Genomic DNA, 17,047 nt, shown 5'->3' with positions numbered 1-17,047 from the left:
TACCAGGGGGCGGAGCTATGAAAACGTGAAATGATCCGATTATGGAATCAACTAATCAAAATGGCAGAGGAGAGAATAAAGTCTCCATGGGCGAATGAGCTTTATTCATTTTTAGAGGAGGAGGACATGATGAATATATTTACAGGAATAATCTGTGCTGTAATGTGCTCCATGAAAGATGAAGAGAAATAGTTTGAAAATGTTCTGACCAAGTCAAACTAAGGACATACAGTATGTACAGATCAAACAGAATGTTATGTCTGAGTTATCTTTAACATGTTTTTTTATCCCAAAGCCAAAGATCGTCAGTCGCACAGTTAAGATCTGATAGTCTCCCTCTGGTCATGAAGTCTGTCGATTCAAAATCAGAGACATTTTAGGACTCGGTTTAGATATTCTGTTTAATGAGGGTCTGTCTTGCTTTTGTTTGTTTCATAACAATGAATAGATCTCCTCTGCACTCTGATCCTGGAATGTTTGATCTCATGGTGTCGTGTGAGCCCGTGCAGACCGGGCATATAAACGTGTGTATGACACAATAATGAAATAAAAACTACAAACTTCAATGTTGTTGTTGTTGTTTTTTCTCCCCAGGAGGAGGAGGCGCTGCGTGGTCAGCTGAAGGACCTGGAGGAGAAGCTGGAGACGCTGAAGATGAAGCGGACGGAGGACAAGGCCAAGCTGAAGGAGCTGGAGAAACACAAGATCCAGCTGGAGCAGCTGCAGGAGTGGAAGAGCAAGATGCAGGAGCAGCAGGCCGAGCTGCAGAAACAACTCAAAGAGGCCAAGAGGGTAAGAAGCAGACGACATGACATAACTTCATGATTGTGTCTATGGATGGATGGTTTGGTGAAGAGGGGTGTGACTTGGTTTGGGGGGTCAGGGTTTGGCATGACTTCAATTCAACAGCACAAAGCAACAGAAAGTCTCAGATTCATATTTCTAAGATTCTCTAATTTATTAAGAACCGACCGCAGCGACAGTTTAGATTCTTGTTCCATTTTTTAGTACCTGCGATCGTTGATACAGCCTGAAGCCTATCAAAGCAACAATACTGAACTTTTCCACCTTAAAGGCTTTATATGTGATGTTTTGATCCAGCAGATGTCGCCCTTGAGCACCAGCATGAAACCAAAACAACTCGCGCTGCATTGTTGTGTTAGCATGCTAATGCTAGCGATCTTTATTATGCTGGTATCTTCACACTGCATGTAAATTTACCTGAAATGAGCGTGATCTAGAAACACAGTTAAGCAGTGAGTACAGTATGTTATTCTTCTTTTCTCTAGTCCCTCAATTAAACAACTTTTATACACGAGGGGAGGAGTCAGCCGGCCGTCCCGACGATGTAAACAAAGTGAAGATAGGACTCTGAAAACTCTGAAAACATCACAGACAGTGGGACTCGGGTGTTACACCCATTGTAGACAGTCATGACTCACAGAGTTATTTTCAGAGGAGATACTTGATTTCTACATTTAAGTGTGAATAATCACATAGAAAGACTTTAACGTAGTGACGTCAAAAGTCGATTTTATGTCTTTTTCAAGCTCTCAAAAAGGAGGGCGGCATCTCTCCCATGACCACAGCACGGCCCGATCACCTGTTTACTGCACTGTGTAACTGGCAGCGGGTCGAGGTCATCTCATGAGAAGTGTGTGTGCGTTGTGAGAATGTTTGTTGGGCGCTTGATAAATGTGTGAACAGGTTTAAGAGACTGAACAAACTTAAACATAAAGTTTAACTTCATGTTGTTCAGGAGGCAAAAGAAGCGCAGGAGGCTAAGGAGCGCTACATGGAGGAGATGTCGGACACGGCGGACGCCATCGAGATGGCCACGCTGGATAAGGAGATGGCCGAGGAGAGGGCGGAGTCTCTGCAGCTGGAGGTCGACTCGCACAAGGAGAAAGTGGACGAGCTCACCATGGACCTGGAGATCCTGAAGCACGAGATCGAGGAGAAAGGTGCGGCTTACTTTTCATCCTGTTAAGTTTCTCTTCACGTCTTTACAAAGTGGCGCTCTCAGAGTTCAGAGCCAGCTGAGAGGAAACGCCATTTCTTTTGCCATTCAACCCCTGCAGGAAACATAATGAAGTTTGTTTTATCGTCTGCGGGTCGTTGAGTTGAAGTTGTGTTTGTGTGTCGCTCACAGGGTCGGACGGCGCGGCGTCCAGTTATCACGTCAAACAGCTGGAGGAGCAGAACGGCCGACTGAAGGAGGCGCTGGTCAGGTAGGTCTTCACCCCTTCAGGAGAGCCAGCAGTTAGACTAGTGATGTCACTCCCTGAGTAACCTAGCAACACAGTATGTCTTAAAGGTACAGTCCACAATTTCATCGGTTACACATCGGTTTTTTACATAATTTAATTTTGATTATGTCATCCCGGATTTAAAAAAAGCTCTTTTCCTCCTGTCATTAAAAACAAAATGTTCTGTACAGGAAGTATCACCTGGATTTGAAATGAGCCACATTCTAATTCGAGGTTCAGAGGTTAAAACGGACGGAAGAGGAATCCAACAAAGCTCTCATCCAGATTTTTAATTCGGTCTCTTTTTTTTTTCTTCTCAGGATGCGTGACCTGTCGTCATCAGAGAAGCAGGAACACGTGAAGCTGCAGAAACAGATGGAGAAGAAGAACGTGGAGCTGGACGCTCTGAGGAGCCAGAAGGAGAAACTGCAGGAGGAGATGTCGGCAGCCGAGAAGACGATCGACGAGCTGAAAGAACAGGTCAGAGTCTTTTCACCTCATGATGGAGTTACTCTGATGATGATGATGATGATGGTGATGATGGTGATGATGAGGATGATGGTGATGATGATGAGGATGAGGATGATGATGATGATGATGATGTGGGTTGTTTCAGGTGGATGCGGCTTTGGGGGCGGAGGAGATGGTGGAGACTCTGACGGAGAGGAATCTGGACCTGGAGGAGAAAGTCCGGGAGCTGAGAGAGACGGTCACCGACCTGGTGAGACAAACAAACAAACAAACAAACAAACAAACAAACAAACAGACTTCTGGATATGAGATTAGACTTGCGCACTTTCTGTGTTTTCATAAACTCGACGTCAGAGGAGATTGAAGTGACTCGAGTCGAGGTCGTTTATCTCTCGACATGAGACAAGTGAGATAAAACCAGAAGAACATCAGATCACTGATTGTTTGTCTGTTTGTTTTTTTACCCGTCAGGAAGCGATCAACGAGATGAACGACGAGCTGCAGGAGAACGCCAGAGAGACGGAGCTGGAGCTGAGGGAGATGTTGGACCTGGGCGGGGCTAAAGTCAGAGAGTCAGAGAAACGCGTCGAAGCCGCTCAGGAGACGGTGGCCGATTACCAGCAGACCATCCAGAAGTACCGCGAGCTCACAGCTCACCTGCAGGTACACACACTCAAACTCTCCCATTTCTGATTCAGGAGTCCAACCCCCTCCTGATCGATCTGATCCCGATTTGTGTGTCTGCTGCAGGAGGTGAACAGAGAGCTGACCAGCCAGCAGGAGGCGTCGGCGGAGCTGCAGCAGCAGCCGGTCGCAGAGATGTTTGATTTCAAGATTAAGTTTGCAGAGACGAAGGCGTACGCCAAGGTCAGAGACGAGAACGGCTCTTTAAATAATGAGAGAGAACACTCTGAGAAGTGAGAGAGTTTATCAGCCTGAACGTCCTTTTCTCACCTCGAACTCGGGCTGAAGGTTGTAAAGTTGAAGCCAGAAAATTGCACTCAGATAGATTTAAACCCATGATTTGTTTTTCTGTGAATGTCTTCAAACTTTCAGAGTTTTTCACTGTTTATTGTTTTTTTGAACCAATATTTTTTATTAATAATAATAATAATAATAATAATAATAATAATAATTTTTATATAGCACCTTTTAAAAACACAGGTTAACAAAGTGTTTTGACAAACAAAAGACAAAAACAAGAATAAAGTAAACTAGACCAAACACAGAAGAACATAAACAACAACAAGAACAAACAAATGAAAAATAATCAGAATGAAAAAAAACATTCCAACAGAAAAGAACCCAAAGTGCACGATACCCAACAGACATATAGAACCCGACCATCACAAGAACCATCATAAGAACCATCACTAGAACCATCACAAGAACCATCACAAGAACCATCACAAGAACCATCATAAGAACCATCACTAGAACCATCACAAGAACCATCACTAGAACCATCACTAGAACCATCACAAGAACCATCACAAGAACCATCACTAGAACCATCACTAGAACCATCATAAGAACCATCATAAGAACCATCATAAGAACCATCACAAGAACCATCATAAGAACCATCATAAGAACCATCACAAGAACCATCACTAGAACCATCACTAGAACCATCATAAGAACCATCACAAGAACCATCACTAGAACCATCACTAGAACCATCACAAGAACCATCACTAGAACCATCATAAGAACCCAACAACACGAGCTGAGACCAAGAGGAACCAAAGATTTAAAAAGATTTAAGAAACTAGAAGAGCTCAAAGTAAATCAAAAGAGAACAGCAATAAGAAGGTAAGAGCAGGAAGAGAAATAGAAACAAGTGAATCAGTTATCAAAAAACTGAATAAAAATATAAAACATAAATAGACAAAGTAAGTAAGATAAGAAATTACCGAATTAAAACACAAGAGGAGTTAAGATAAGAGCATAAATAAAAGAACAATAAGAAGTAAAAGAAGATAAAAATAGTAAAACCAGAAAGAAAAGACTTTAAGAAGACGACATCACAAAAGCAAGTCGAATTAAGTGCATTTTCATTTAGTAACACAGTAATACACACACACACACACACACACACACACACACACACACACACACACACACACACACACACACACACACACACACACACACACAAAAGACAAACATACAGACATAACATTAACAGTATAAAAAGGGTTAGGGATTGTTAAATCTATAGATTCTATTTTACCGTCATGTTTTTTACATCCAGGCGATCGAGATGGAGCTGAGGAAGATGGAGGTCGGTCAGGCCAACAGACACGTCTCTCTTCTGACCTCCTTCATGCCCGAGTCGTTCCTCCGTCACGGCGGCGACCACGACTGCATCCTGGTGCTGCTGCTCATCCCCAGACTCATCTGCAAGGTCGACACCGCCGAATTTTAACCACATCTCCTCCTACCAACAGATGCACCATGGGAAAAAAAGAATAAAGATGAGACTTACTAAGCTGTCTTGTTTTGTGTGCAGGCGGAGCTGATCAGCAAACAGGCTCAGGAGAAGTTCGACCTGAACGAGAGCTGTGTGGAGCGAGCCGGGATGAAGGGAGCGGCCGGCGAGCAGCTGAGCTTTGCAGGCGGTTTGGTTTACTCGCTCTGTCTGCTGCAGGCCACGCTGCATAAATACGAACAGTAAGTCTGTAACAGGAGTCAGGACTGAAAGGTTGCATTTGTTCAGATTTGTGCGTTCCACAACATTTTTGTGTGTTATCCTTTTTTTTTTGCGTTCCATGTCGTGTTTTTGTTTTCAAGTTTTGTGATGCAGTTTTGCATTTAGTATTAAGTAGTTTGTGTGTGTGTGTGTGTGTGTGTGTGTGTGTGTGTGTGTGTGTGTGTGTGTGTGTGTGTGTGTGTGTGTGTGTGTGTGTGTGTGTGTGTGTGTGTGTGTGTGTGTGTGTGTGTGTGTGTGTGTGTGTGTGTGTGTGTGTGTGTGTGTGTGTGTGTGTCAGAGCTCTGACTCAGTGCAGCGTGGACGTCTACAAGAAGATCGGTACTCTCTACCCGGAGATGAGCGTCCACGAGCGATCTCTGGATTTCCTCATCGACCTGCTGCACAAAGACCAGCTGGACGAGACGGTCAACGTGGAGCCGCTCACCAAGGCCATCAAATACTATCAGGTAGGAGAGAGAGACACTCACTCAGTACTCCATCAGACCATCTCACTCAAACATCAGTCGTCGTTTGTTGTGCAGATTTATGGTTATTGGTCGGTTTGTCACTTTGACCTTGCGGAGGACGGAGTGTCATGTAAGCCATAGAGGTGGAGGAGTTAGAATTTCAATAGATAGATACTTTATTGATCCCGAGGGAAATTCAAAGCATCCAGTAGCAGGTTACAAAGACATGACATGAAACATTTGTTACAAATTAACCACAAAACCGACGCCCCCCCCTCACATACATATATATGAACCTGAAAAAAGATTTAAAGCCTCTAGATGAATCAAACTTAAACTGTGCAATTAAAAATAGACTTATACAAGAAATGTACATAACCCGTGCAGGGATAAAAATATATGACATTTAAAGCAAGAACCTATAAACAGTTGAGGGAAAAAAAATCTGTAATTAGACCTGAATATAAAAAATAAAAAATAAAAGTTGTGATTTAAAACTTAAATACATTGAGGAACTTTGCATCGATCGTTTAAGGTTGCATGTGATCCATGTGTGCACATTTACAACACTGAATTGAACAGTCGTACATTACAGCGCCTCTCTTTAAGACTTTATATTCAGCTCATATTAAAAACATGAGCTGCTGACACAACCAGAACGCTGAACTCTGACTCCTCCTTCCTGTCCTTCTTTTCTCAGCACCTGTACAGCATCCACCTGGCAGATCAGACTGAGGACTGCACCATGCAGCTGGCCGATCACATCCGAGTGAGTACCAACATCTTTAACAGGCTGTGAGAAGTCTCATGATGTCCCCGATGCATCACTTTAAGAAGGAAGAAGAAGTCTCTTTTCTCCCTGGTTCAATAATGAGATGAGATGAGATGAGATTCAACTTTATTGTCATTACACATATACAGGTATAGAGTAACGAAATGAGGTTTGGCATCTCACCAGAAGTGCAAATAAGCAGAAAGTGCAAGAGTCTGTGCTATGTACAGTAATTGAGTGCAAGAGTCTGTGCTATGTACAGTAATTCTGTGCTATGTACAGTAATTCTGTGCTATGTACAGTAATTGCAAAATTTACAGATGTAGCCAAAAAAAAGTGAATTATGAGGTATATCTGGATGGCTGGCTTAATGGGATGCAATAAAAATAAATAAATGCTATAAATAAGTAATGCTACAAAATAAGTGTGTTCTTAGGATTATAATATACAGATTAAGATGCAGTGAGCATCTATACTAATAATATACAGATTAAGATGCAGTGAGCATGCTATACTAATAATGTACAGATTAAGATGCAGTGAGCATGCTATACTAATAATATACAGAATAAGATGCAGTGAGCATGCTATACTAATAATTTACAGATTAAGATGCAGTGAGCATGTTATACAGTTTACAGATAATTTACAGAATATGAACGTACTATAATACAATAATACAGATGGATGAGAGATGTGTGTGTGTGACCAGGAGGAGAGGTGGGGGGATGATGGGTGTGAGGTGATATGGAGGGGAAAGGGGGGTCAGCAGGGTGCGGAGAGAGAGAGGGAGAGAGAGAGAGAGAGACAGAATACAGAGTTCGAATACAGGGAGAGAGAGAGACAGAATACAGAGTTCGGGGAGTGAGGTGATATGGAGGGGAAAGGGAGGTCAGCAGGGTGCGGAGAGAGAGAGGGAGAGAGAGAGAGAGACAGAGTTCAGAGTTCGGGGGGTAGAGTTCAGTAGAGAAACAGCTCTGGGGAAAAAGCTGTTTCTCAGTCTGTTGGTTCTGGTCCGGAGGCTTCTGAAGCGCCTGCCGGAGGGCAGGAGGGTAAACAGTCTGTGGGCAGGGTGGGAGGAGTCTTTAAGAATGCCGTGAGCTCGCCGCAGACAGCGTGTTCTTTGGACATCCTCAATGGCCGGAAGTGGACACCTTGTGATGCGCTGGGCGGTTTTTACCACCCGCTGTAGCGCCTTACGGTCTGCGACAGAGCAGTTTCCGTACCAGACTGAGACACTGCTGGTCAGGATGCTCTCGATCACACAGCGGTAGAAGTTCATCAGTACAGCTGAAGACAGGTGGTGTCTCTTCAGTGTCCTCAGGAAAAAGAGGCGTTGATGAGCCTTCTTAACCAGACTGGAGGTGTTAGTGGACCAGGAGAGGTCCTCTGTGATGTGGGTTCCCAGGAACTTGAAGCTGGAGACACGTTCAACAGCCATCCCGTTGATGTGAATGGGGTTGTGCGTGCTTCCTCTTTCTCTCCTGAAGTCCACGATGATCTCCTTCGTCTTGCTGGTGTTGAGGAGCAGGTTGTTGTCAGCACACCAGGCGGCCAGATGCTGTACCTCCCCCCTGTAGGCCGTGTCATCGTTGTTGCTGATGAGGCCAATCACCGCTGTATCGTCCGCAAACTTGATGATGGTGTTGGATCCATGTACAGGTCTGCAGTCGTGGGTGAAGAGGGAGTAGAGGAATGGACTCAGCACACAGCCCTGTGGTACGCCTGTGTTGAGTGTGATGGTGGTGGAGCAGGTGTGTCCTGACCTAACATACTGGGGTCTGTTGGTCAGAAAGTCCATTATCCAGTGACGGAGGGAGGTGTTGAAGCCCAGGTCTCCGAGTTTAGTGTTTAACTTGGAGGGGATGACAGAGTTGAATGCTGAGCTAAAATCAACAAACAGCATTCGTGCGTATGTGTTGTTATTGTCCAGATGAGTGAGCACAGAGTGCAGCGCAGTGGAGACTGCATCCTCTGTACTCCTATTGCTGCGGTAGGCAAACTGGAATGGGTCCAGTGTGGGTGGGAGGCAGTTTTTCAGGTGTGCTAGGACCAGTCGCTCAAAGCACTTCATTATGATGGGTGTGAGTGCCACAGGGCGGTAGTCGTTCAGGCCTGTCGGGCTGGAGTGTTTCGGCACTGGGACAATGGAGGTGGCTTTGAAGCATGCTGGCACAGCTGCTTGGGCGAGGGACAGGTTGAAGATGTCCGTGAAAACCCCAGTGAGCTGCTCCGCACATGCTCTAAGCACACGCCCGGGGGTGCCGTCTGGACCAGCAGCCTTTCGAGCGTTGATCCGGCTCAGTGCAGCGTGGACGTCTGTAGAGGTGAGTGAGAGGGGCTGGTTGTCTGCAGGAAGTCTGGTCGTGGTCTGTGTCTCTCTGTTGTCTCTATCGAAACGAGCATAAAAGTGATTTAGCTCGTTCAGGAAGGAGACATCTGTGGTTATCGGGGTGGAGTTTCTGGGTTTATAGTCACTGATGGCCTGGATGCCCTGCCACATGCGTCTGGGGTCGGAGTTGGAGAAGTGTTCCTCTACCTTCAGCTTGTAGCAGTGCTTGGCCTTGATGATGCCCCTCCTCAGGTTTGCCCTGGATACGCTGTAGGCCATTGCATCATCTGATCTGTAGGCGGTGTTGCGGGCCTTCAGCAGGAGACGCACCTCCTTGTTCATCCATGGCTTCTGTCGTAAACATCGTAAATAGTCGTAAACATGCTTCCTCTTTTTCCCAGCGCTCCCTTTGCTAGTGAACATTGTGTCTGCAGATCTAGCTGCTTGACAAAGTTCATCTGTCGTGTTTTGTCTACAGTTTACCCAGAGTGCCTTGGACTGCATGGCGGTGGAGGTGGGTCGTCTGCGGGCGTTCCTGCACACCGGTCAGGAGAAGGCGGACCTCGCCGTGCTGCTGAAGGACCTGGAGACGTCCTGCAGCGACATCCGACAGTTCTGCAAGAAGATCAGGCGCAGGATGCCGGGAACGGACGCGCCGGGGATCCCTGCTGCGCTCAACTTCGGACTGCAGGTAACCACGGCAACGGACAAAAAAGGGAGAACAGAGGGGAGAGGGTGGGTGTAGACGGAGCACAGAGGGAATACTAGTTTTTAAAAAATGACAAACCCTGCCTTTTGACACTGATGGTCACTTTACTCCACAGCCTCTACCATCAGGGTGTTTACTGTCGACCGTTTAAGATTTGAGCTTTAGTTTGTTCTGTTTTTAATACCGATGTTTGCCTGCAGGTGTCAGACACGCTCTCAGACTGCAGGAAACACCTGACCTGGGTGGTTGCCGTGCTGCAGGAGGTGGCAGCAGCCGGAGCTCAGATGATGTCGCCGCTCGGCGAGCAGGAGGGGCTGGCGGCCGTCAAACTGGAGGATGTGGCGTTCAAGGCCGGAGAGCAGGTAAATCCAATACATTTAAAGTGATGAGACTCACACAGGAGTACAAGATGGGAAAAGAAACCGACTGAAAATGTGAAGAAATACAAGATAAAGATTTATTTATGAAAACAGAAAACAACAATCAAAAAAGAAACTCAAGGCCCCGGGATAACAGTGACACATCCTGACTCCTGATATGAAAATATTCATGCAAACATGACAAATATTCAGTGAAATCAAACAAAGAAGAAGCTCTGACCAAAATTTAGAAATTAAAAAGAAAGCGTCCTGCAGCCATAAGAAACTCTATGTATGGTAATCGTAGTTTTTCTAACATGGTTAAACGATCTCACTGTCGTTCTCAGATTTACGGATCGCAGGGAGCCAACCCGTACGAGTATCTGCGTCAGTCCTGTGGCATGGTCATAGCAACCATGAACAAGATGGCCACCGCCATGCAGGAGGGAGAATACGACTCTGAGAAGCCTCAAAGCAAGGTAACACAAATCAAAAGTGTTCAAATGATCTTCTTCTGGTGCAGGTTTTGGATTAGATAAATGCATGTGTTTACATTCTCTCCTTCAGAATCCTCCTCCTGTGGACGTGCGGTCTGCGGCCCTCCGGGCTGAGATCACCGACGCAGAGGGTCTCGGTTTGAAGCTGGAGGACAGAGAGACGGTCATCAAAGAGCTGAAGAAGTCTCTGAAGATCAAGGTGAGTGAACTCTCCTACCTGCTGAAACTGGAACTTCAGATCTTGTTAGAAGAGGAACCACAAATGAGAAATGTTAACACATTTTACACTCAATCATTTCACATTTTTGGTTAAATCTGTTTTTGTATATTTCATAGATCACAGGATAAAGTCTCAAAATATGAAGACAAATCACCAACGAAGCATGACTGAAGTTTGTTGACTGCATCCTTGGTTTGCATGTTTTCAGGGGGAGGAGCTGAGCGAGGCGAACGTCCGTCTCAGCCTGCTGGAGAAGAAGCTGGACAGTTCGTCCAAAGACGCAGACGAGCGCGTTGAAAAGATTCAGACCCGACTGGACGAGGCGCAGACGCTGCTGAAGAAGAAAGAGAAGTAAGAACGCCGTCCGGCTGCAGGTTCAGAGACGTTAGGTCACATAACAGACGTCTAACAGCTGTGTGATGTTCCTCCTCTCTGCAGGGAGTTCGAGGAGACGATGGACGCTCTGCAGGCCGACATCGACCAGCTGGAGGCGGAGAAGGCGGAGCTGAAGCAGAGAATCAACAGCTCCTCCAAGATGACCGTCGACGGGCTGAGAGGAACCGGCCCGTCGGGAATCGCCTCCATCGTCACGGGAATATCAGGAGGTGAGAGGAACTACAGGAGCTGCAGACTCTCTCAAACGTGTCATGATGACCTGATGCTGTTTTATTCATCTCTTTAACCCTTTGATCCCTGCTTTATCTTTACACTCTTTCTATTTAATCTTTCACTTCTGCAGAGGAACAAAAAGGTATCTACCTGACACATCGTTGATCCTGCATGCTAACTTTCATTTTTAATTTTAACTGTGCATGGTGTGACAGCAGTTACATTCTTCATGCATGTTAAAGCAGCAGTATGTAACTCTGACACCTAGTGTTTAAAATGGGTACTGCAGTCGAAATTCTAAACATTGTAGAGAGCTGTCCCCCCCCCCTCTAAAGTCCATGCTCACACAGGTCACCATGTGGTGGACTCTGAAGCTTCAGTGTTTATCCAGCTCTGCATGGGTCTGTAAACCTTTCTGTGTTCTAACCTCTCTCCATTTTTCAAAAGCATCTCCAATATTGATCCTAGTTTGAGCACGTTTCTGCTCGTGGAGCTTATTAGAAACATGCAGAGGCTTTTTAGGTCGGGTACAATCACTTCTATCTGAACCACTTCTCTTGACCGCTTCCATCACTGCAACACCTGTTGACCTGATAACTGCTCTCATATCTGACAAACCGAGGGGTGTCCAAAACGGCCGTGTGGGGGGGGGGGGGGGGGGTGTCTTAAAAGCGCCTACCTTCTCTGGTCCAAACAAATCCAGAGCATTCAGGAGCAGAATCTAAAGTTAGAAGGAGGACATACTGGCTGCTGCATTGTTGTCAGAGAAGCCAGCACTTCAACATAGCATGTTTCCTTAATGATCAGATAGTAAGATACCTTTCATTCATCTCAGTGAGTCCTGCAGAAACCCTGATACATTAAAAGGTCATGAAGGTGTGTCTCCTCACTGCATGATATGAATCCACATTTATCCTCAATCTTTTTAAAGATCGCATGTCACAGGCCAGTTTTTTCTTGACATGTTGACATAAGTTGTCATGAAGACGCTGTATAAGATGGAGACACTTCTTTAAGACGATGCAACATGTTTGATAAGCTCAACACTGATTGCAGTGGAATAAAAAGATTTATCTTAGTAAAGTTTTATGCATGTGTTACAGTTATTTTCCAAAATTACAGTGACGTATGAACACAAGATGTTTTATAGTTGGGACCTGAAGATGGAATATTTAGGAGAAAGCTGTTGTTTAAATGGTGTTTTTATAACGTGTTACCTGATGTCTCTCCTGCAGCGAACATGATCTCTGGCGTCGGTTCCGGCTCGGGCGTCCAGGTGATCGACTCTCCTCTGCTGACTCAGCAGATCGAAGCTCAGAGACTCTGCATCAAACACCTGAAGAACGACAACAACCGACTGAAGGTATCCACATCTAAACACACGATGCTTTAAAAAACAAAAACTCAACATTCTTTAAGAATATTTATAACTTCACTCTTTGTTTTTTCTCCTCTCAGGCGGAGAAGATGCGTGCTCAGCTCGCCGCTCTGCCTCCTCTTCACGTGACCAAACTTCCCTCGAAAGACGGTCGGCCTGAAGTGCTCTCCAGCGCCCTCTACCGCAAAACGGACCAGCTGCTGGAGACTCTGCTGCAGATGAGCGCCAACGTCAAGGTGGTCGACATCACGGGGAAATCTCCAGGTTGGTCAGAGAGAAACAAAATGAGCGTCTTGTGTCGCTCTTGTAGTACCGTCTGTGTCCACCAGGTGGAGTTTGTAATCCTGCTCATACCTGTTCACTAGTCGAGCTCTCAGACGAGGGTAACACTGATAGTTGTTGAGTTCAGACCCACCGCCCTCGAGTCTCTCTGCCCGCCTCCTCTGCTTACTTGTTGGAGTCTTTTCAATCAAAGCAGCGACTTTATTGTACTGAACAGTTTACCAGCGTTTTGTTTGAAAGCAGCATTATGACCTCATGACGGGGAGACGATGTTAAAGTGGCGCCTCGATAAGTACCACTCATGGTCATAACATCCTGTTTCTGTTTGTCCTGCAGTGACTCCTGGTGCTCAGCTGCTGGAACAGACGGCAAGATTACAGTCACTCAGTGACACACTGGGCCGACTGAAGGTACACACGCACGCACGCACGCACGCACGCACGCACGCACGCACGCACGCACGCACGCACGCACGCACGCACAGACAGGCAGACACAGACAAACAAACGCACACACACACACAGAGACAGACAGACAGACAGACACACACACACACACACACACACACACACACACACACACACACAAACGCACACACACACACAGACAAACAAACACTCTCACAGAAAAACACACACACTCACAGACAAAGAAAAACACACACACACACACACAAACAAACAAACGCACACAGACAGACAGACACACACACACACACACACACACACACACACACACACACACACACACACACACACACACACACACACACACACACACACACACACACACACACACACACACACACACACACACACACACACACACCTTTACGGCTGTGCAGAAACAAAGTTCCAGAAAACAGGAACTTTAAATTAAATCCCTGAACTCTGAATATAATCAGAACTAATCATGACTCTCTGAATCGTCTGATTTGAAAACATCTTTTTATTTTATTTTCAGGATGAAGTAGCGGAGCACGTCGTCAACCATCAACCCGGCGCTCGGATCTCGTCTGATTTCGCAACCTTTCCTTCGACCACGTTTGTGAAGGTAAGAGAGACAGACTTGAAGTCCTCCTGTCAGCGAGGATTTCATCATCTTTATTTTCCTTCATTCATTATTTTGAAGATGTTAAAGATGGCCGCTTCGTGTCTCCGTCGTCTCTGAATATTAAAAATGATCAAACTTTATTCCTCGTCTCCAGGCGAAGGAGGAGAAGCAGGGCGACGCGGTCCTGGTGGGTCGGGTCATGCTGCCGTGCGCCCGCGGTCAGGAGCAGGTCCATCGACTCGTCCTGTCACAGAATCAGCTGCAGAGAGTTCACAGTCTGCTGAAGACCTGACGGACACCTGATCCCTGAACCCTCATCTTCATCATCATCTTCATCCTCCTCAGCTTAGCAGTCTGGTTTCCACTCCACGGCCAAACAAGGGAAACCAGGAAGTATTTAAAAAAAACACTACTGTGATCATAACCTGCAGGAACGTATATTTAATCGTATTTATAAAAGAGTCAGGACCGAGTCTGATCTCAAGATCACTTTGGAGGTTCAATATTTGGACTGAAACGAAATCCTTAAAGACGAATCAATCAATCTGTCACTGATCCATAAATCTTTAAATTAGAAACCGTTTTATCTGAAGATGCCCCTTTAGTGACATCATAATGTGCACAGTGAGGAGGTTCCTGGTTTGAATCCCTGTCTGACAGGAGCCTCTCTGTGTGGAGTTTGCATGTTCTCTCCGGCTTCCTTCCACAGTCCAAAGTCATGCTCGTTAGGTTAACTGCTCGTATGTGAGTACAATACATGTGAGGATTTTAAAGGAACAAAAAAACACTTTGAAGTGTCTCCTCTTCCTCTTCCTGTGAAACCTGAACAACCCATCGATGATCTAAATCAAAGACAAACACGTTTTAAACTTTAACCTTCAGAGTGACCTTCATCAGACTGCTGTTCTCCTGACACAAGCTCCGCAAAGCTGTATCGGTAACTTCTAGATCAGTCGAGGCCGTGATCCTCGCCGCACGCTGCACAGATTCACTACATTTGATTTTGCACAGAGTCGTTCTAATCAGCTGCAGGAGGGGGGAGGTTTGCTTTCTATGTTTCACTCTCTGCTCTGATATTTCACAGCACACAGGAGGAGGAGGGTCATGTTTACGTTTCTATCAGGTGTCACTGTTTTTAAAAAGCTCACTGTTTAAAGGGAGAGAAGAAGAACTGTGAGGGGTTAAATGTAGATTTGTTCATTAGGAGCGAGTAGAAGGGCTTCGTACTGTTGGTTTGATCAAAGAGACTTTTTGCACATTTTACAAAACGAGAGAAACAACAGAGGAGAATAAAAGCTGCACGTTCTCTTCACTGCTCCACTGATCGACTAATTTAGTATTTTTTTATTTGCACAGTAAGGGAAAAAAAACATATTAAACAAATAACAAACTTCAGTGCAGGGAGAGGCAGAAACTCAATGAGCTGATTTGAAGCCTCGACCTAAAAAATGCTAAAATATCACCAAATTAAAAAAACAACTAAACAAAACAGAATTAAGATGCAGCAAAGAACAGATAGAAGTAACGATGTAATCTTTGTAGTAGTGAAGTAACACGCAGAGATACTCGACTTTCTGTTCCTGCAGGCCGCTTTTAGAAAATACACATTTAAAAACATTTAGAAGGAGAATAAGTTTTAAAATCTTTTAAAGGAGTAAAATGTGACACTGGTGACTGATAACTGTCCAGAATCAAAGGGTTCATTTATTTGTTGTTAGTGAATCTGTGAGTGAAGAAGTAACGTCCCCGTGGAGGCAGGAAGTGGAGTATCTCTGACCTGCAGCGTGCTGACGGTTTATTTTCCTCTGTTGATGAAACTGAAACTTTATCGACTGCACCGAACGAGAACAAAATGTTTTGAACCTTTTAAAGGATTTACTGTCAGACAGATTCATGTTTATTTAAAAAGAACAGAAGAAGGGTTTTATTGGTTTTTAATTATTATTAAGTTATTCTCACTCTCGGGGTGTGAATGTCATGCCAGTTGTTATTGTGTACTTTTTCATGCTTGGTATAAATGATTCACCTACGGAGGCCTGCGAGGCTCAGGAAGGAAAAAAACTGTTGTTTGTAAATCTTTGCAATGGGTTTCTGTTCACTGAGCAGCGGTTATAAATCCCTTCACGTGTAGGTTATTGACGGTTCAAACTGGAGCCTCAAACCGCCAGGAGACGAGATCGAGATCACATCAATCCACTTTATTTGAAGATAAATGAAGAGTTATGGGTGCACTGATGGTCACTCAAAAGACGCCTGGCAAACATGGAGTCCATCATTTGTTTCTCCTGACCTTAATAAGGTGGGAGGTGCTAAGAAGTACCGGTACACCGACCAGCTGCGAGGTGCCCCCCTAGTGGTGTGGAGGAGAATTACCTTACAGTTTCTTACAAATTCTTTTGTAAACGCTGGGAATGGATTTACAAACATCTTTTTTTTAAACCCGAGTCTTCTGGCTCTCCGTACACACCGATGGCTTTGGTTGAAAATAATTCAGATCCGTTGTGTTTGAACCTCTCGTTCCGCTGAGTCGTGTTCCTGTTTCAGTTTGTGTCCGAGCCTTAAACGTGCAGAGAGCTGCGAGGTGACGAGCGATCATCGCCTGCCTTATTTTGATTCGCTCAGACCACACTGTGTTTAAAAGCAAAACTCCATCTTTGCCAAAGAGTCTCTGTTTTTGCCACGGTCTGATTAACTGTTTTTTTTTATTTTTTATGATTCATTAGAGTATTTATGTTTGCACAGTACGGTCTTAACTTGAAGTTTTATTAAATGATGTATTTAATGGGCATAGTGCATCTTAATTCTTATTTATTCACTCTGTTATTTAAGTGTCTGCAGCTTGTCTAACTCGTCTTACCTTTCGTCCTCGTGTGGCTTCCTGCTCTCGCACAAACGTTAACTGATCAATAAAGACATTTAAGCCAGTTTCTCCTCGTCCGTCTTCTGTGTTCAAA

The 17,047-nt window shown here is 45.0% G+C and overlaps 1 protein-coding gene across 8 annotated transcripts in view; it reads left to right on the top strand.

The window, feature by feature from the left end:
• Positions 1–17,018, top strand: part of dctn1b (dynactin 1b) — a 38,967-nt gene extending 21,949 nt beyond the window's left edge. For 7 of the 8 annotated variants that reach the window (XM_065966399.1, XM_020658254.3, XM_065966398.1 and 4 more), the window contains 22 exons: positions 595–792; positions 1,760–1,964; positions 2,153–2,231; positions 2,570–2,729; positions 2,866–2,970; positions 3,192–3,383; positions 3,471–3,587; positions 4,978–5,130; positions 5,236–5,396; positions 5,714–5,882; positions 6,583–6,651; positions 9,465–9,677; positions 9,896–10,057; positions 10,402–10,533; positions 10,622–10,750; positions 10,980–11,122; positions 11,210–11,376; positions 12,616–12,743; positions 12,839–13,022; positions 13,377–13,450; positions 14,004–14,093; positions 14,248–17,018. In XM_065966399.1, the coding sequence (XP_065822471.1) occupies positions 595–792; positions 1,760–1,964; positions 2,153–2,231; positions 2,570–2,729; positions 2,866–2,970; positions 3,192–3,383; positions 3,471–3,587; positions 4,978–5,130; positions 5,236–5,396; positions 5,714–5,882; positions 6,583–6,651; positions 9,465–9,677; positions 9,896–10,057; positions 10,402–10,533; positions 10,622–10,750; positions 10,980–11,122; positions 11,210–11,376; positions 12,616–12,743; positions 12,839–13,022; positions 13,377–13,450; positions 14,004–14,093; positions 14,248–14,385 (3,168 nt within the window). In that variant the 3' untranslated portion in view covers positions 14,386–17,018. Of the gene's footprint in view, positions 1–594; positions 793–1,759; positions 1,965–2,152; positions 2,232–2,569; positions 2,730–2,865; positions 2,971–3,191; positions 3,384–3,470; positions 3,588–4,977; positions 5,131–5,235; positions 5,397–5,713; positions 5,883–6,582; positions 6,652–9,464; positions 9,678–9,895; positions 10,058–10,401; positions 10,534–10,621; positions 10,751–10,979; positions 11,123–11,209; positions 11,377–11,510; positions 11,919–12,615; positions 12,744–12,838; positions 13,023–13,376; positions 13,451–14,003; positions 14,094–14,247 lie in introns of those variants that run through there. The other variant, XM_065966403.1, reaches the window with a different exon arrangement.
• The last annotated feature ends 29 nt before the right edge of the window (positions 17,019–17,047 follow it).

This window comes from Labrus bergylta, chromosome 18 (genome assembly GCF_963930695.1).
Source record: "Labrus bergylta chromosome 18, fLabBer1.1, whole genome shotgun sequence".
Taxonomy (NCBI): Eukaryota; Metazoa; Chordata; class Actinopteri; order Labriformes; family Labridae; genus Labrus; species Labrus bergylta.
This window is presented reverse-complemented; position numbering and strand designations above follow the sequence as displayed.